The sequence below is a fragment of the Chanodichthys erythropterus genome, chromosome 22, assembly GCF_024489055.1.
Source record: "Chanodichthys erythropterus isolate Z2021 chromosome 22, ASM2448905v1, whole genome shotgun sequence".
Lineage (NCBI taxonomy): Eukaryota > Metazoa > Chordata > Actinopteri > Cypriniformes > Xenocyprididae > Chanodichthys > Chanodichthys erythropterus.
In genome coordinates this window covers 31770315-31789637 of record NC_090242.1, presented here as the reverse complement: position 1 = coordinate 31789637, position 19323 = coordinate 31770315, and the positions used below count along the sequence as shown (strand labels likewise).

At 35.5% G+C, this 19323-nt stretch overlaps 1 protein-coding gene and 1 long non-coding RNA gene across 6 annotated transcripts; both read left to right on the top strand.

Moving 5' to 3' along the window:
- Positions 1-1673: 1673 nt before the first annotated feature.
- Positions 1674-8289, top strand: LOC137012772 (uncharacterized). Of its 4 annotated transcripts, none has more exons than XR_010893606.1 (8): positions 1674-1837; positions 2218-2290; positions 2425-2576; positions 6399-6452; positions 6543-6893; positions 6991-7069; positions 7280-7332; positions 7459-8289. It is a non-coding gene; the product is annotated as an uncharacterized lncRNA (long non-coding RNA). The 4 variants fall into 4 exon arrangements; XR_010893605.1 differs by having other exon boundaries at positions 6399-6707; positions 6836-6893; XR_010893603.1 differs by having other exon boundaries at positions 6399-6893.
- A 3085-nt stretch (positions 8290-11374) lies between these two features.
- Positions 11375-12527, top strand: LOC137012809 (ly6/PLAUR domain-containing protein 2-like). 2 transcript variants are annotated; one of them, XM_067376273.1, is made up of 4 exons: positions 11375-11470; positions 11545-11664; positions 11820-11945; positions 12310-12527. In XM_067376273.1, exons 1-4 carry the CDS (start codon positions 11422-11424, stop codon positions 12342-12344), a joined length of 330 nt encoding a protein of 109 aa, XP_067232374.1. In that variant the 5' UTR covers positions 11375-11421; the 3' UTR covers positions 12345-12527. The 2 variants fall into 2 exon arrangements, with proteins under 2 accessions (XP_067232374.1, XP_067232373.1); XM_067376272.1 differs by having other exon boundaries at positions 12245-12527.
- Positions 12528-19323: the final 6796 nt, after the last annotated feature.

Genomic DNA, 19323 nt, shown 5'->3' with positions numbered 1-19323 from the left:
GTATGGTGGGAGGTATTGCACGAGAAATGTTGGGTGGTCAGCAAACCAGTTTTGGGCTGGGGCTGCACGATGAAAGCTCACGTTGTCCCATACTACAACGTACCGGTTTCTTTGATGGTCTGCATCATTCATACGCTCTGGTGGTATGAGAATGTTGTGAAGTCTGTCCAGAAATGTGAGAATATGGGCTGTGTTGTATGGTCCAAGTTTGGCATGACGGTGGAGGACACCATGCATATTGGAGATGGCAGCACACATTGTGATGTTCCCACCACGTTGGCCAGGAACATCTATAATGGCTCTGTGGCCAATGAGGTTTCTCCCTCTTCTTCTGGTCTTTGCTAGGTTGAACCCAGCCTCATCTATAAAGATGAACTCATGTGGGATTGCATGAGCATCCATTTCCAGTACTCCCTGAAAACAAAGAACAAAAATCACTCAATATGGTGTTATCCAGTACACTGGGAAACAATGTTGTGTGTAGTGTACTGCAGTCAATATAGTACTTACATCCACATATGCTCGTCTGAACTCTGTTTCTTTGAGAGTTTCTCTCAAACGGCACCTTATAAAGTTGTTTCATTCTGATTTGGTTTCGCTTGAGAATGCGAGCCAATGTGGACAGACTAACTCGTTGAATGTTGTTGAATAAGGTGTTGTCTTGGATGATGTGGCTTTGAATTTCTCGTAATCTGATTTCATTATTTTCCAAAACCAAGTTTACAATGGCAGCTTCCTGTACCCCGGTGAACATTTGGCCCCTTCCTCCACCATGGTGTCGTCTCTCAGTCCTTTAGAAAAAATAAAATAAAAATATATATAGGGCTTGGACAATGCAGCCTAAATATTTTCCCCCACAGTAGAGTACATTGTACAGGAAACTTGTACAGTTCATGAATGGCTGATGTCATACACTAAGTAAACAGGTGTCACCCAACTGATACACTATGACATGGGGTATACTACATGTGTACTACATGAAATTTTGGTTACATACCTGTTCTCCAGTCTAAAGGTCCGGATGACAGAGGCGACAGTAAAACGGCTCAAGTTTGGCTGCACTCTCTGTCCAGCCTCACGCATTGTCAACCCATGGTTGATGACATGATCTACTAAGGTTGCTCTGATTTCATTTGAAAGTGTTTGTCTTCTTTGGCCATGAACTCCTCTACCTGCTCTACCCCTACCTCTCACTCTTCCTCCCCCTCTTATTCTCAACCTCCCTCTTCCTCTTCCTCTTCCTCTCTCTGCAATGTCTTCCATTGTTGTTCTAAAAAAAGGTTCTCACCTGTGGTCTTTTCATAGTGCTTACATCCTGATTGAAGTGTTAACAATTAACCACTGAGGTGTTTGGCCAGGTGGCACATGTAATTGGCCAATTAGCTCATGTAGTGTCATTTTGAATGGCAGTGTTTTGAAATGGCAAACATGTGACTTTATGTCAGATTGTTGTGTCTTATGCAGAGAACTGTATTTAGTGAATTTAAAAAGTGCTATTTTGAAATGCAAAATGTGTGTAAAACAGAAAAGGTGTTTAGACTTTTGGAGACTTGAGAAGAAGTTTTGCTCTCTGTGTGTCAGTTTAAATAATTGTGCTGTGCATGTCATTTTAGTGTGTTAGCAATTGGAAAAAACTGTAAGCATGAATAAGCAAATCCTTGAAAATGCTTTAAATGTTTTCTGTATCTGGGCTTTGGTACGCAACGCAATGCACTGAATCTCCACAAGTCTCTCTCGCGCAATGATGTCAGTGGTCACGTGGAAAAAACCGTTACAAATTTTGAAGCGGCAGCAGCGGGACCGAGTGGGACTGAGCGGAACGACACAAAAATCTGAGGTAAGACAACATAACGTCTCAAATAAACTATTAACTTTTTGAAAAGTTATGAAACACCTATTTAATGTCATAATAACTTTAAGGTGTGTGATAATGAATAAATGACGACGGGCCTAAGCAGACACGTCGTGTTAATGCGGCCACAATATTGTCAATTTAACGGCCTGGAGAAATAATTCCGGGTGTACCACTTACTACACCTTTTCCACATGTACTATTTCAAGATATTTTGCCGTTTTTTATCCTTACTGTGTGTGCGCGTGTGTTTGCGCACACACACAGAGAGAGAGAGAGAGAATTTAGTAAAAAATGAAAAGTTTATTTTTATTCATATTTTATAACGCATTGTTTTCTAAATTGCAATATTTCTCTGCATATAGAGGCAAGAATGAGCTCAGAGCTGATTCACTGGAAAATCCATGTGGCTGACTGGTTGATGGCAACAGTTTCCAGGTGATCATCCCTACATTTCAAGGTTTATCTCACAAAAATGCACACTCTGTTTAACTTCCCTATTGCAGCAAAACAGACATTTTCACAGTTAAGCAGATATGACATTCTACTATTGAATCCTGTTGTTTTAACAGACAATGGAATTGATGCAGACACTTGAATGAACCTAACTGAAAACTATGATACCTAAAATATTCCCTAAATTGAAGGATCAAGTTAAATTCATAAGATTAGAAGAAAACCTAAAGACTGAGATGCCTACCAAGACCACAAACACCATTCATGTGTAAGTTTATTACATCTACTCTTAAAGTTTTAAAAAGTATGTGGACACCTCTATTAATTATTATTAACATTTTTTAATTACTTAATAGGTTGTACTGAAGAATTCAGTGACTAGCATTTTCTCACATGTATGTATTTAGTTGACACTGTTATCCAAAACAACTTACATTGCTTTAAACTTATATTGCATTCCCGTTTTGGAATGGGATGCCCATCAACTTGTATAGGTGTGATGGTTAGGTTTCCACATACTTTTAGCTAAACTATATTGCTATCATTACAAATTACTGAGCTGTTAGTAGTACCATTATAACATGCACCTCTCTGCAGTTTTTTGTTTCTGTAGGACTTGATTTGGTATTTCACATGGATCAATCTCAACACAACGTATTGCTCAAACAGGGTGACCAGAAATTTATCAGCTACCCCACTAGCAATACAAAAAAACTTAAGGAGAGTGGAGATTTTTTTATTTATAAAATGTATTTATTACTTTTTTTTTTTTATCACAAAGCAAATGGAGTTAAAAAATAATCTGTTTGATCAGATGTGCACATATATATCTTAATTCCCACAGTGAAGTACAGGTAAGTGCATAATTTTAAAGAAAGATGGAGGGTAAAATTGCCTCTCTTTAATTTCAGGTAAAGCAAGCAAACAATACAACAAGGTTAGTTTAGCCCTGGTTACCAAAAACCAGTCTTAAGTGACAAGACTGGAAGAGTGTATTTAAGAACGTGTCAAAGAGCCCTGCATTATAACATAGCCCAGCCTTTTATAGTATTTTAAATAATATTATTTTTAAAGGAGTCATGGTGTCACGGACAGAAGGAGACAACGTAATACAGTTCACAAAGGTTTATTATTGCAGGTGGCAGAGATGGGGAGAATAAACAGGTTAGTAGATTGAATGATGACAGGTTGAATGAAATCAGCTGGATGATAACAGTCTCTTTGTATTTGTAGATGATGGTGAGCGGATTGGTCTGGACTGAAGACAAAGGATGATGAAGGTGAGGGATCTCAATTATGAGACGAACAGGTAAGGAACCAGGTAAGTGACACATGGCATGAGATGCTTAAAAACTAATTCAAGAAAGATCACATTTGGCTGGTATTGAAAGACTAAATTAAATTCGTAGCAGGTTTAGCAAAGTAAGGAAATGGGTTATTTTACCAAGGGTCCAAGGACTTGTGACACTAAAAATATGGCAAGTATTGTAGATGTAAGTATGCCAAATGAAATAACACCTTTTCACTTACATAGCTAATATATATAAACTGAAGGGCTCTTTGACATGTTCTTACATACACTCTTCCAGTCTTGTCTCTTAAGAACTGTGCCCGGTTGCATAAAGCACCTTAAAGGGTTAGTTCATTTATTACTGACCCTCATGCCGTTCTACACCTGTAACACCTTCATTAATCTTCGAAATGCAAATTAAGATATTTTAGTTGAAATCCGATGGCTTCATAGCCAGCAATGACATTTCCTCTCTCAAGATCCATTAATGTACTAAAAACATATTTAAATCAGTTCATGTGAGTACAGTGGTTCAATATTAATATTATAAAGTGACGAGAATATTTTTGGTGTGCCAAAAAAACAAAATAACAACTTATTTAGTGATGGCCAAATTCAAAACACTGCTGCAGGAAGCTGGTGTAGTATTTTTGGCACAGAAATACAGTACTCCGTCATTCGTCCAACTCGTGTTTTGAAACTTTGGCCATGTTGAGCATGAGAATCCAACCCTTTAACAGTGTAAATAAGTCAGAATATAGCATTATACCCCCTTTAAGCTTCAGAGCGTTATGAATCAGCGTGTCGAATCATGATTCGGATTGCGCGTCAAACCACCAAACTGCTGATTCGACACACTCATCATCACTATTTAAGTCCTTATTTTGTTTTTCTGGCACACCAAAAATATTCTCGTGGCTTTATAATATTAATATTGAACCACTGTACTCACATGAACTGATTTAAATATGTTTTTAGTACATTAATGGATCTTGAGAGAGGAAGTGTCATTGCTGGCTATGCAGGCCTCACTGAGCCATCGGATTTCAACAAAATATCTTAAATTAGTCCACTTTCAAATAAAATTTTCCTGATAATTTACTCACCCCCATGTCATCCAAGATGTTCATGTCTTTCTTTCAGTCGAAAAGAAATTAAGGTTTTTGATGAAAACATTCCAGGATTTTTCTCCTTATAGTGGACTTAGGTGGACCCCAAACGGTTGTGGGTCAAAATTAATTAGTTTCAGTGCAGCTTCAAAGAGCTTTAAATGATACCAGATGAGGAATAAGGGTCTTATCTAGCAAAAAGATTGGTCATTTTCTAAAAAAAATCAAATGTATATGCTTTTTTATAAACAAATGATCTCCTTCAAGTGGTTCCGGCAAAACCGCACTTCCGTATTCTTCAAAAAACTTATGCTGTATGTCCTACGCCTTCCCTATTCTACTTACGGAAAAAACGGAACTGGTGCTGCATTCGTTCCATAAGTTGAATAGGGAAGGCGAAGGACGTATAGGGTATGCTGTTTGAAGAATACGGAAGTGGCAGAACCATTTGAAGGAGATCATTTGTTTATATAAAAGCATATACATTTTAAAAACAAATTAGAAAATGACCGATCGTTTCGCTAGATAAGACCCTTATTCCTCATCTGGTATCATTTAAAGCTCTTTGAAGCTGCACTGAAACTGTAATTTTGACCTTCAACCATTTGGGGTCCAGTGAAGTCCACTATAAGGAGAATAATCCTGGAATGTTTTCATCAAAAACCTTCATGTCTTTTCAACTGAAGAAAGAAATACATGAACATCTTGGATGACATGGAGGAGAGTAAATTATCAGGAAAATTTAAATGGAAAGTGAACTAATACTGTAAGGTGTGATTTCTCCTTAACTAAGGGAATGACTTAAGGGTGTTGTATAATACCTGTTTTCTTAGGTAAAAGAAACCGTTAAGTGTTTCACGACAGCAATCCAGGTTTTGCCATTATAAAATTCTGCTGTTGCCATGGACACGTTATTTGTTAATACTAAAATTGGGATTTCTGCCGTCATTCACTCACACTCATGTCATTGCAAACCCATAAGACATTCATTCATCTTTGGATAACAAATAAAGATATTTTTAATATTCTCTCATCATTTATGTCCATTCATTGAAAGACTGAATAAGGCTGTTTTGGAAGCTTGAATGTGCGCGCAAACACAAGAACCAATGAGATTTGTTCTTGCACGTGATGCACACATTTCCGCATCCGTTGACCATAAGAGATATAAATACGTATGTAATTCCATCAATGTTTATGTGAATAAACACCTAAATTACAATTTGTTCATCATATAAAGCAGTCGATCGTGTCTTGTTAGAATACTTGGATTGAACCTGCTCACTCCTTGTAACACTTGGGGAAAAAGGTGAAGTTTTCCAAACCTTATGTTATACTTAGGGAAATGACAGTTAAGGGGCTTTATGCAACACATCGTTTTTAAAAGGATTACTTAAGGGATATTCTTAGGGTTTATGATGTTTCGCCTAAAGAAACCCTTAAGTAACACTTAAGGGTGTTGCAGAAAATAACCGTTAAGTTTAAGGGAAACATAAGGGCGATCTTATGGGAAAATTACACTTAAGGTGCTTTATGCAACCGGGCACTGGTATTTTGTAACAATGGCTGAGCACACCTTGTTGAATTGTTCGCTTGTTGGAGACCTGGAAATATAGAGAACTGTTTTTACTCTCCACCATTCTCTAAAATTACACACTTGCTTAATAATATATTTCTTTTGTTTTTTTAGATGGACAATCTGTCTGACCAAGATGTGTATCAAAAGAGGTCAAGGGCAGTTGGGGTAAGTGTCCCAGACAGAATCAACTTAAGTTTTTTAAGAATAGCAGACATATTTTTGTGGGTAGATTTATTCAGGAGAAGATGATTACAGCATTGGGATCCACTTGGATAAAATGAAAACCAAATGCTTGGAGATCACCAAATCCTTTTAGAGGACTAAATGACACGGACAAAGAGTGAGAGGACAGACTATATGAAACATCACTCCACAAAGGAAATATTATCATTATATCCAGCCCTTAATGTCCCCTCAGTTGTGAGTAAAATTGTGTTTCAAATTGTGACTTAAAAGCAAATAATAATGGAAATTATGTATCATTTAATACGTTTATATTGAATACATACATGTTATACTGAATATAACATTATTCTCTTCTTGTTTAGGAACCACGTACACCCAACCCTGTGCTGTATATACTGTAAATGGTGCCTTGTGTAACAGGTATACAAAGTATACTAGTAAATATTGTTATAATTCACACAAAATTGTTCATATACGTTTTATGATACCTGATCTAAAGGTGCGCTTCTCCTTTAAGTGATGCGAGGTCACAGTATGACCTAATTTCCTGTCCTGTCTCCTCCTCTTCCCTTTTGAAATGTGATTCGATGGAAGAGGTAGGTTTCTTTTGTCATCCTGTTAATTTTATTTAATCCTAATGTTAATTATATCTTTTATATCTTTATTTCAACCCAATATGTATATGTAAAGTACTGTTTTATCTATCATTGGGATTATTTTTGATATTTTACATTCTTTGAGATATATTTCTGTCTTTATGTGAGACCAGCACATGGTAATGGAGGCGCACCATATTTGTTTTATAGAGTGTTATAAGGGCCACTCGATCTGAGGCTGCTTATTTGTCTCTGTTAAACAGGTATGTTTTCTATATTATTTTCCTTATGTTCATGTTTTCTTCCGCCCTTTTGAAATGTGATTCGATGGAAGAGAGTGTTATAAGGGCCACTCAGTCTGAGGCTGCTTATTTTTCTCTTTTACTCAGTAAAAAGATCCAGTGAATCGACTGCTTGCTGTCCCGTGTCTGTTTCTGCATCCACACAACGTAACAACGCAGACCAAGTTTTAATACCCGGTGTCGCTGGCCGCACATCACGCTGGGCATAAGCGAGCCGCACGGGTTACACTTGGATGCAGTCTGTTTTAGAAATAATGATGCAAGGGGAGAAGGTCTGTGAAGTAGACGATATGACCAGGTCATATGACCATGTTATTCTAATGACAATGTACTTCATCTTCAACCTTGAATATGCTTCAAAGCCGAGAAACACTCTAACATTATTTGAAAAATAAAAATGTCCTGTTTAATGTCCTGTTTAAACATTATCTTAAAAATTATATATAAATGAAAAATTTAATAATATAAAAATGATAGATATTCAGCTACATTCTGTTAAAAGTTGATGGAAATGTATAGATTAATGAATGAATTAATTTATTTATTTGATTGTTTATTTATTTATTTATTTGAATTATAAAAAACAATATTCCTTTTTTCTCTGTCCATTGGTGCCTGTGCTCACATTTTATATTTATGTATTAAACATTTTATAGACAATCATTGTGTTCTGTATTCAGTGTTTTGAAATGGGATTAAGATATAGTTATACAAGTTATATATAAGACATATAGTTAATGTATAATTTATATTATATTTTAATAATTATTATTAATATATGTTATTGCTATCTAAAAGGAAAAGGTTCAAAATGGAACCTTAATGGGGCTTTAATGCACCTTTAAGTGAAGGTTCCAATTAGAACCTTTTTAAAAAGGTTCAAAAATGAACCTTTAAGGTTCCCCCACAGTTGCAATCGCCAGGAACCTCAAAAGGTTCATTTTTGAACCTTTTCTTCTTAGAGATTTTTTTTAATCAAAACAAGCTAATTATTGCTTGAGGTGTCACAACTTCATTAACATACAGACCACAGCTGTTACAACAGGAGCAATTTTATTTACATATACCCCTAGTTTCCCAGACAAGGCTTAAGCTAGTCCTAGACTAAAATGCATGTTTGAGCTGTTTTAACTGAATGCAACTTATCTTAAAATATGTCAGTGCACACCAGTAATGTTTTTTTTTTCTAGTGTACGTTTATTAAAGTTATTTAAATATCCTAATTGAACTAAGACCCAATCCTGGTTTAGGCTAAGCCCTGTCTGTGAAACTGGGCCTAAGAGTGGCAAACTGCAACAGGATAAAAGGCTTGAGATTTGTATGTTCTGGGTTAATTCTGACTCTGATGAACCCAAGGTGTTACATGTACTTTGTCACTGCTGCGCTGCAATAAACTTCTTCATCGAGATCTTCAATGTCCTCATCATTTTTTCTTACAGTGTACAAAAGATTTGGTTCTTATTCTGTTAATTTTCTTTGCAGCATCTCATTTACACTGTAAAAAAATATACTTTACAAAAAGATGAAATGCCTGATATTAAAGATCATTAAAAAAAACCTTAAAAATGATCAAAGATTGGCAAAAGCGGCTACCGAACAAAAACTGTAAAATTAAAGTACAATATCCTAATTTATATTCCTTTAATATTGAATATCTAATTTATATCTATCACACCTGATTCAACTCTTGAGCTCATTAGAGTCTGGATGTGTCAGATATAGAGAGACAGACAAAATGTCCTCCAGGTTTGAGAAGCACTGCTCTAGATCTCACCATCCACACTTATTTCAAACCAGAATGACTTTATTTCTTTCAAAACTTCTTAATGAGAATTAAATTAAGTTTAGATGTTGATGTTTTATTGAAAATAATAAAGTTTGAAGTCACCGTTATGGAGGTGAGTGTTTGCTTTAGATGGGCTCTTGATTCTTGACATTTTAACATTAGATTTTCTCTGGCTGCTTTAAAGGTGCCCGAGAACGTTCTTTCACAAGATGTAATATAAGTCTAAGGTGTCTCCTGAATGTGTCTGTGAAGTTGCAGCTCAAAATACCCCATAGATTTTTTTAATTAATTTTTAACTGCCTATTTTGGGGCATCATTATAAATGCGCCGATTCAACGTGCGGCCCCTTTAAATGCTCGTGCTCCCCGCCCCTGAGCTTGCGACTATAATACATTGCATAAACAAAGTTCACACAGCTAATATAACCCTCAAAAGGGATCTTTACAAAGTGTTCGTCATGCAGCATGTCCAGTCGTGTAAGTATAGTATTTATTTGGATGTTTACATTTGATTCTGAATGAGTTTGAGGCTATGCTCTGTGGCTAAAGCTAACATTACACACTGTTGGAGAGATTTATAAAGAATGAACTTGTGTTTATGAATTATACAGACTGCAAGTGTTTAAAAATGAAAATAGCGACGGCTCTTGTCTCCGCGAATACAGTAAGAAACGATGGCAACTTTAACCACATTTAACAGTACATTAGCAACATGCTAACAAAACATTTAGAAAGACAATTCACAAACATCACTAAAAATATCATGTTATCATGGATCATGTCAGTTATTATTGCTCCATCTGCCATTTTTCGCTGTTGTCCTTGCTTACCTAGTCTGATGATTCAGCTGTGCACATCCAGACGTTTTGCCCTTGTCTAATGCCTTGAACATGGGCTGGCATATGTAAATATTGGGGGTGTACATATTAATGATCCCAACTGTTACGTAACGGTCGGTGTTATGTTGAGATTCGCCTGTTCTTCGGAGGTCTTTTAAACAAATGAGATTTATATAAGAAGGAGGAAACAATGGAGTTTGAGACTCACTGTATGTCATTTCTATGTTCTGAACTCTTGTTATTCAACTATGCCAAGGTATATTCAATTTTCAATTCTAGCGTACCTTTAACTGTGTTTTAAAACATGTTTATTACAACAACTTGTAAGTGAAGCTCTGATCAGATGAATTTGATGGTTATTTAATGATGGTGATTACCTGATCCTCTCCCAAGTCTAAACTCTGAGTGTGTTAACTGTTAGTTCTGATTTTAAAATTCATTATACAGACAGTATACTGAATACAGTTTTGAGCAGTGCCTTTTAGACTCATGAATCAGTGTATTAACCTCAACAATGTCTGCCTAAAAAAGATTTTTTTCTAGTTTCCATTTAAAATTATTAACTTGCATTACATTACTAATCTATAAATTAAATTAAATTAATTTAAATTTAAATTAATTTAATTAAATCTATTAATTAAAGCTGGTCATTATTCTTCTAGAATACCAAATATTATAGGTTTCATAAATAAAGTCACAATGAGTAAAAGGTGATGATTTATGGATGCCGAAGAGGTATAAGAAACCCTAAATGCCATGAGTGATGGAGAGTCTGATGGTGGTGGATCAGTGACGTGTCCTGGGTCGACTCAGCATGACAGCGATCCAGAGAAAAATTAGACTGACTGAGTCTGTTCTTCAGGACAGGATTGCTACAATAGTTACAGAGGGTGAGTATCAATAATCTTTGGATGTAAATAATTAAGGTGAAGCTGTGCGCTTGAATTTGTCATCGCATCATCCTATGCAGTGTGGTGAATTATTATTGTTGAATATTGTCTATAGGCTATTTTAGGTTATCTATGATTATTTATAATATTACACCACTCAAATATGTGTTTACTTCCTTCTAATTCTCGTTGTCAGTGCAGACTTGTTTAGTTTATATTGACCGTTATGAAAAGTGATTTTTTTATGCATAAAAAAAGCCTTGAACATAAAACAACAGGACAAAAATATAGTTCATGACTAGACATAATCATTTCATGACTCTAGACACTTTCTGAGAAGACAGTGACATAATACAGTGAAATGATATGTTCTTTAGCCATATAAAAACAGGTTTAATCTGTGCGGATAAAATTTACCCGCATGGCGGTTTTAGGTAGGCTATACAGCGACCCCTGGCGGTTCTAGTGTTAAAACCACCCTTTTCTGAACAGACATAATAGCAACGGAAACGATTTAATTCTGTTTCTGACACACGATGGATCTGCGAGTCTCTGTCGTTCTTCTTTTCATTTTTCTCACTGGAGGTACAAAAAACAGCAAGTATTGAATGTATTATTTAGTACACTGAGGTCACTGCATGTTTCTCTCTGTTTTTAAGGATATTCTCTCCAGTGTTACTCGTGCTCATCTGCTTCGACGGGTTCCTGTGAAGCAACAGTGGATACATGTCCAGTTGGATATTCTGAATGTGAAAGCAGTATATTTGAACAAACAGTTGGTAAGTCCAGTGTGAAGTGGAAATCTGCTGTAATAATTTACTGAAAGTGAAAGTACCGCTGGAGAGAAAGTTTACTTGTTGATGTGTTCACATGACTGCAAATCTTGGAATTGTTTTATTATCTTATTATATGGTTGTTTATGTCTTTTTCGCAGGTTCCTCTAAGGTGTTCTTCACAACAAAAGGGTGTGCAAATCAATGTGAACCAGGGACCAAACAGATAGCAATTGAAGGGACAGTTTCAACCCGCTGCTGCGACACTGACCTTTGCAATGCAGCAGGTATTGTTCTTTATTTGACTGTGTGCTGTTTGATTTTATTTAAAACGAGGAAATGATTTATACAAGTCATTCAGTAATTCAAACAAACAATAATAATACACAAGTGAAGGTTCGTAAGATGCACAATATCAAGAGTAGTCAAAAGTAAAGCTTGAGCATGAAAAGTTTATGAATTAGTCAAGTGCTTTCTGAGAGTTTTTAATGTTTTTAAAACATTGTGAGGAAATTGATCAACAATAAACATGCTATTTTAATAACTATTATTATTAGTAGTATTAATCAATAATCATCTTGATTAGATGGAGTGTTTAAGGGAAGCTTCCTCCTGCTCTTCTCTCTTCTGCTCTTCTACTTCCTGTTTCAGTGAGTCCAGATTCAAGACTTCAGATTCTACAGTGAAGATCAGTGCAAAAACTGAATATGAGACACAACTGCTACAATTTACTGAATAAAGTATGTTTGTTGCTCTTCTGTACTTAAGGAACTCAAAGTATGTATTTTATTAACCTCTTAACTGTCACGATCCCATTGGCGGGACGCCTCCCAGCCAGCACACCCATGTAGGGCCCACATGGTTTAGCCCAGATGAAATGAACATTGTTCAGAGTGCACACTACAGGCTGTTAAATGTAACACTGAATCAGTGTTGGAGTTAATGAGATGATTAAGTAATTATTTAAGTGATGATTGAGAATTATTGAAGATATCTGCTGTTAACAAGCAGAATGAACGAAGGAAAGAGAAACAAGAACAGAAAAAATCGAAACACTAGAACTAGAACTGACTTCAGCCGCAGCCTTAGATAAAAGAAGACATTAAATCTCTCCAGATCTCAGCAGAGGATTAAACAACTCCATATACAGAAGCTCTTATTGAGAATCAAGAGAGAGGTTTTTGTTGTTGATTTTTTATTGAAATTTGTTTGGGTTTTTGTGTCACCATCATGACGATCAGTGTTTCTGTAGTTGGGTAGTTTGACTTGTGTTTGTAATGTAATAGTTGTTCTGGCTGCTGTAACTGAGTTTATAGCAAAAAAAGCCAGAGCAAACACAATCAGATGCTTCATGATAAGAATATAATCATTATATAGTGGCTTAATTCACTGATCTTGTGACTGAATATAATATGCGCAAAATCTTACTAACTTTGTTTTATTGTGGTTCATGTAAAGACCCAGCACAATTTTAATCAGAAAATCTGAACTAGTTTTAAAACAGATCATACACTAAACACTTTAAAATTCTGTCAGAACTCCCTCACACAGACATCAAGAATCAGTGTATGAATCTCAACAATGATGACATGCTTAATGTCGCAATGTATTCTTTTTTGCATGATGCACCCAGAATGCATTGTGGCATGAAGCATGTCATCATTGTTGAGATTCATACGCTGATTCTTGATGTCTGTGTGTGGAAGTTTTGCCTGACTTTTCAACAGTTTAGTGTACAAAGTGTTTTAAAACTCATTCAGCTTTTCTGATTGAAACTGTTTGATCATTGTATTTCTAAAAGAGAGCCAACACAAATGTAACATTTTATTCATATAAAACTCAGTCATTAGATCAGTGAATTAAACCACTACATGGCAATTATATTCTTATCATAAAGCAGCTGATCACGTTTTTCCTTGTCATTACTACCATAACAAACAGTTCTCAATAAGAGCTTCTGTAGATGTTTGTCAGAGATAAAGTCAGTCTGGTTAGTAATAAGTGAAGCTGGTAATGCTGTTTGTGGAGTTGTTTAATCAGATCTTCAGTGATTTAATGTCTTTTATCTTCAGTTGATTTCATCGAAGGCTGTGGCTGAAGTTGTAGTTCTTGTTGTTCCTCTGTCCTTCAGTGATTCTGCTTGTTATCACCTAATTATCTCATTAACTCCAGCATGTTTCAGTGTTACATTTAACAGCCTGTAGTGTGCACACTGAGCAGTGTTCAGTTCATCTGGGCTAAACCATGTGCTAAACAAGGGTGTGCTGGTTGGGAGGCGTCCGGCCAGCGTGACAGTTAAGGGGTTAAGTTATAATAAAGTAATTAAACTCTGACGCATTTGCACATGCAATTCTTGAGTGCTGTCGCATGAGTCGCGCAGCGTTGCCACACAGATTTTGATAGGTGGTCAGCAATAATAAAACAGGCAGTGTGTCAAAGGTATTGGCTATTAGGTAGTTGTGAGTGCAGGTGCGAAGTAAATTGTTATTTCTGAGATAAACTAGTATAATGATTATAATATTTCTGAGCTAAACACGTGTTTTTATGGACACACAGAAGCCTTGTCTATAGGCTCTGCCTCGAATTGTGTCTCCAGTCATTCGTTAGTCTAGCTGTTTGAGAGATAGAGATCAAGAGATAGAGATTAGCTGCAATAAACGCGTTAAATCCATCGCAGCGAAGGACTATTATTCTGCTGCTCTGAACTGCGGAAGAACTGATGACGGCACAGTTTAATGTTTGGTTGACCAATCAGTGGAAAGGGGCGTTTCATTCCCGCCCACATGTTGAGATCAAATATTCAAGTTGTTTATTAATTTTCTACCCCTGAACGAAAAACGAAAAATCAAGCCGAATTCTTGTTTTTCGTTTTGTTTGAAAAAAATTAAAAAAGAAAAAGGTGCCGTTTTTCATTATCCGATTTCATTATTAAATCAAAAAACGAATGACCAAAAGATACACGGACCGAGTTGTTAGAGGAACGTAATAATTTATTTCATAAATACCAATTTTTAAGTTGATTACTCAAAAAATTGTTCAGAGTAATTTCAGCATCACTGAGTTGGAACCAATTGATTTTTATCTATTTCAATTCAAATAAACAGCTAGCATAGAATGTGTTAAATGTAACTTAAATAAATTTCATGAACCGTGCAAGATATTTGTCACTGGCATTGTGTGTTAATTTTTAATGTGGCTGATAGAGTGTTCACCTTCATCTAAACAACCAGCCCACAGCCTAACCATGAGCACTACCCTGAGCCCAGAAACCTACACTGGATTGAAAGAAAAACCAAAACCAAATAGGGGACTTTTTCATTTCAGAAGACCACTCACGCCACTGTGTATTTCTCAGAATGTGCATCCCAACCCTAACCCACAATCCAGTCCATTAATATATGAAGAGCACCTATAAATGTATGCATTGAATGTACAAATATAGGTATATGCTTCGTTTTAATCTGTATAACAATATGGCCATAAATAAAAACTGTTCACATTTACATATGCAGAAGTGACTTACATGAAGCATCATGTTTGTCCTACTTAGTGATAATCACACTCATTTCAGTCACTTGCACTACACACACACACACACACACACACCCACACACACACACACACACACACACACACACAAACATACACACACACACACCACATTTGCACTCTCACTGGTCTTATTCTGAGCTGTCTTTTATCAAGTAACAAGAAGAGTTTAAAAACGGTTCTCTGAAATATATACTAACTAATACTGAGGGAATAACAGGGATAAAGGCCTTAAGGTCACACTTTAGATTAGGGTCTGATTCTCCCCTTATTAACAAAGACTATAGAACACTGTTAGACCTTGCTGTAGAAAAACGGCCAAATTCTGACAGTAACAAACCATTTTCCATTAAAACAGTAATATACTGTAGAAAACAATGCATTCTGGGTAATATTTGTCGTCTTCAAGAAAATAACCCACAGGAATATACTGTGAGTTAACATCGCTCAAAGTCGACACTCTGAGGCTGTGTTCTAAATCACACCCTATACCCTCATTCACTATTCCCTTCATTGGTTCACTAATATAGTACATTTGACAGAGTGAATGAAAAGAAGTGAGTGAATTCAGACACTGATGAACACCTGGGGCTGTATTCACAAAACATTTTATCTTACCACTTAGGAGTTCTCCTAAGTAGCAGTAAAAGTTCTTAGCTAAGAGTTTTCTCTTAAAACCTATTCACAAAGCTGCTGAGACAAACTTTTACTAAGGAATAGACTGAAGTCTTAAGCTAAGAGTAAGGGCGGGGTTGACCTCGTTGCTATGGAGTATCAACACAATGATTGGCTGATGGGGGAGGAGTCAGCGATTTAATCATAGAAATATTGTAGAATGAGGTGTCATGTTTCCATATTAAAAGGTTTTAAAATTCAAATGTTGCCATAGTCAAAATAAAATGGTGCCATATTGTTGCCATAAAGGTTTTAAAATGTAGGCTAAGTGTCACTAATTAAACTAGTATATACAGATAACTAGTATATATAGTTTATATATATATATATATATATATATATATATATATATATATATATATATATATATATATATATAAACAAACTATATATATAAACTATATATATATATATATATTACTCTATTGAATCATTTGTAAGTGTGAACTCATGAAAACCACTGCCACAGGTAATCAGACAATATCTATTTATTTGTTAAAGATTTTTTTTGGCATCTCATCGTAGATTCAAATCTATAAATCAAAATGTATTGCATTTATGAAGAAAAGGTTCAGCACCTAAGGCTCTATTGCTATTCCCTCAGTGGTGTTCAGTGTCTTTGGGTGGATTAGGACTGTTTGTGATTTGGTCTTAGTGACTTAGGAGTCCTCTTGAATACTCCTAACATTTCACAGATTTAGGAGCTAGTTTTAGCGCTAAAATGCTTTGTGAAATACTCTTAGAGCAAAAATTTAGGACTCCTAAAATTAGGACTGACACACCCATTATTTTTAAAAGAGTTTCTCCTAAATCGGCAAGTTAGGAGCTATTTTAGCCTTAAGATGTTTTGTGGATACGGCCCCTGATCAGTCATCTGCAGATACTGATTTATTGGTTTATCTAGTGAACTATTTATTTATTTATGATCTTATTTTATTTAATCTATTTATTGACATATTTATTGACATCTTGACTATTTATTGAATTACTTTCTGTGATAATAAAACATTGTAGTTTGTTGTATTTAACCATACTTACCTGTATTATAAGTCTTTTTTTTTTTTTTTTTACAGCATCTACTAGTTACATAAACAGGAAATTAATTCTTAGCTTATAAATATTATTAATATCAGAGGTGTGTAATAATTTATAAACTTGTCGAGAGACATATTTCCAGAACCCCGTGCTCCACCCTAACAGAACTTGGGCGTGGTAAATCCTAAGAGTGTAGGGGGCGCTACATACACACACACACATATATATATATATATATATATATATATATATATATATATTAATTACTCTATTCAATCATTTGTCAGTGTGAACTCATGAAAACCACTGGCACAGGTAATCAGATAATATTTATTTATTTGTTAAAGTTTTTTTTGGCGTCTCATTGTAGATTCAAATCTATATATCGGACGATTTGAGGCAGCTGATTTCTGCAAATGAAATGAGGTAACACGAGTTTTAATTTAGTGCATGGTATCTTTACAGTAACATACTGTAGATTACAGTAAATAACTGTACAATCAACAGTAAGTTACTGGCAACAGTGTTGCCAGTATTTTAATGTAATAAAGCCTGGCAAGGTCTAACAGTGAATAACACTTAATCTTAAACTTGGTCTTAAAGGGACTTTGTTACTAATAGTTATTAAAGAAGTAGTTAAGTTTAGATAAACTATAAGTGTTACCTTTATGTTCTCTCAAAAATCTCTGTAGCAACAAAATGGATATAGCAATGCTTAAATGAATTCAAAACCACGAGTGTCAATAGGGAGCAACAGCTTCATTCTTCTAAGGTTTTCCAATAGATGTCAGAGAACCAACATCACTGAGGCTTTACTCCAGTGACCTTCTTCTGGTAGAGAGCTATCTGTTTTAAATTAAATTAAAGGTGTTCGTCATGCATGCTGTATGCATGCTTCGAATTATGTGAGTAAAGTATTTATGTAGATGGTTACGTTTGATTCTCTATGAGTTTGAGGCTATGCTCTGTGGCTAAAGCTAACATTACACACTGTTGGAGAGATTTATAAAGAATGAAGTTGTGTTTATGCATTATACAGACTGCAAGTGTTTAAAAATGAAAATAGCAACGACTCTCGTCTCCGTGAATACAGTAATAAAGGATGGTAACTTTAACCACATTTAACAGTACATTAGCAACAGGCTAATGAAACATTTAGAAAGACAATTTACAAATATCACTAAAAATATAATGATATCATGGATCATGTCAGTTATTATTGCTCCATCTGCCATTTTTCGCTGTTGTTCTTGCTTGCTTACCTCGTCTGTGCACAGATCCAGCCGTTAATACTGCCTTTCCTTGTCTAATGCGTCGAATGGGCTGGCATTATGCAAATATTGGGGTCATACATATTAATGATCCCGACTGTTACGTAACAGTCGGTGTTATGTTGAGATCCGAGTGTTTTCCGGAAGTCTTTTAAACAAATGAGATTTACATAAGAAGGAGGAAACAATGGGGTTTGAAACTCAATGTATGTCTTTTCCATGTACTGAACTCTTGTTATTCAACTATGCCGAGGAAAATTCAAATTCTGATTCTAGGGCACCTTTAACTAATAAATAGGCAGCGGCATCACTTATGTTACTCTTGTGATGGACAGAACTACACAAACATATTGAGCTGTTCAGGAACTGAAGATCACTATACTGCAACAGGTGAGAATCTGCTCAAGGAAGAAGAAGATTAAAGTTATTTTTGTCTCTCCATCATTCATATTAAACATTTGATACACTTATTGCTAGCTCAATCGATATTTGTTTTCTTTCTTTACATCAGGGACTTTTAAAGGTGAGTTGAGGGTTGTAAAAGGTTGTGCTTCTAAATCTGTTTGTGATGCCACAACAGGAGTTAGTAGAGTTGAGGTTATCACATGTTGTGATGGGAACCTGTGTAACGGTGCTCAGAGTGTCTCCCAGAGCTTCCTGTTCCTCTGCTGTTCTCTGCTCTCCTACTTCCTGCTGCACTGAATCCAGCAGCTCTTCATCCTACAATCAGACACACTGTACTGAATATAGAGCTTGTGTTTTCTCTGTACTGTCTTTGGTGTTCTGATGTGATGAACTGAAAAGTGTACTGGATGTTTAATGAAATAAAATATCACCTTGTTTCTTGTGCTTTGAAAGACTGCAGGAGTACTGCAGTAACACAAAATGTAATTTATGAAAAATGTGATCAAATATGATCATTAAAAATAAAGAAATGGTTAGTTTTTAATACAATATTTGCATTCAATGTCAGGATTTTCCTGTTCACAGTTACAGATCACAAAGATGTTATTTTAACCTATAATATACACTGATAAGTCAAAATATTATGACCAATCACATGTGAATTGAATATTGTTAATCATCTGCTGACAAGGCCTCATATTAAAGCGATAATTCACAGAAAAAAATGAAA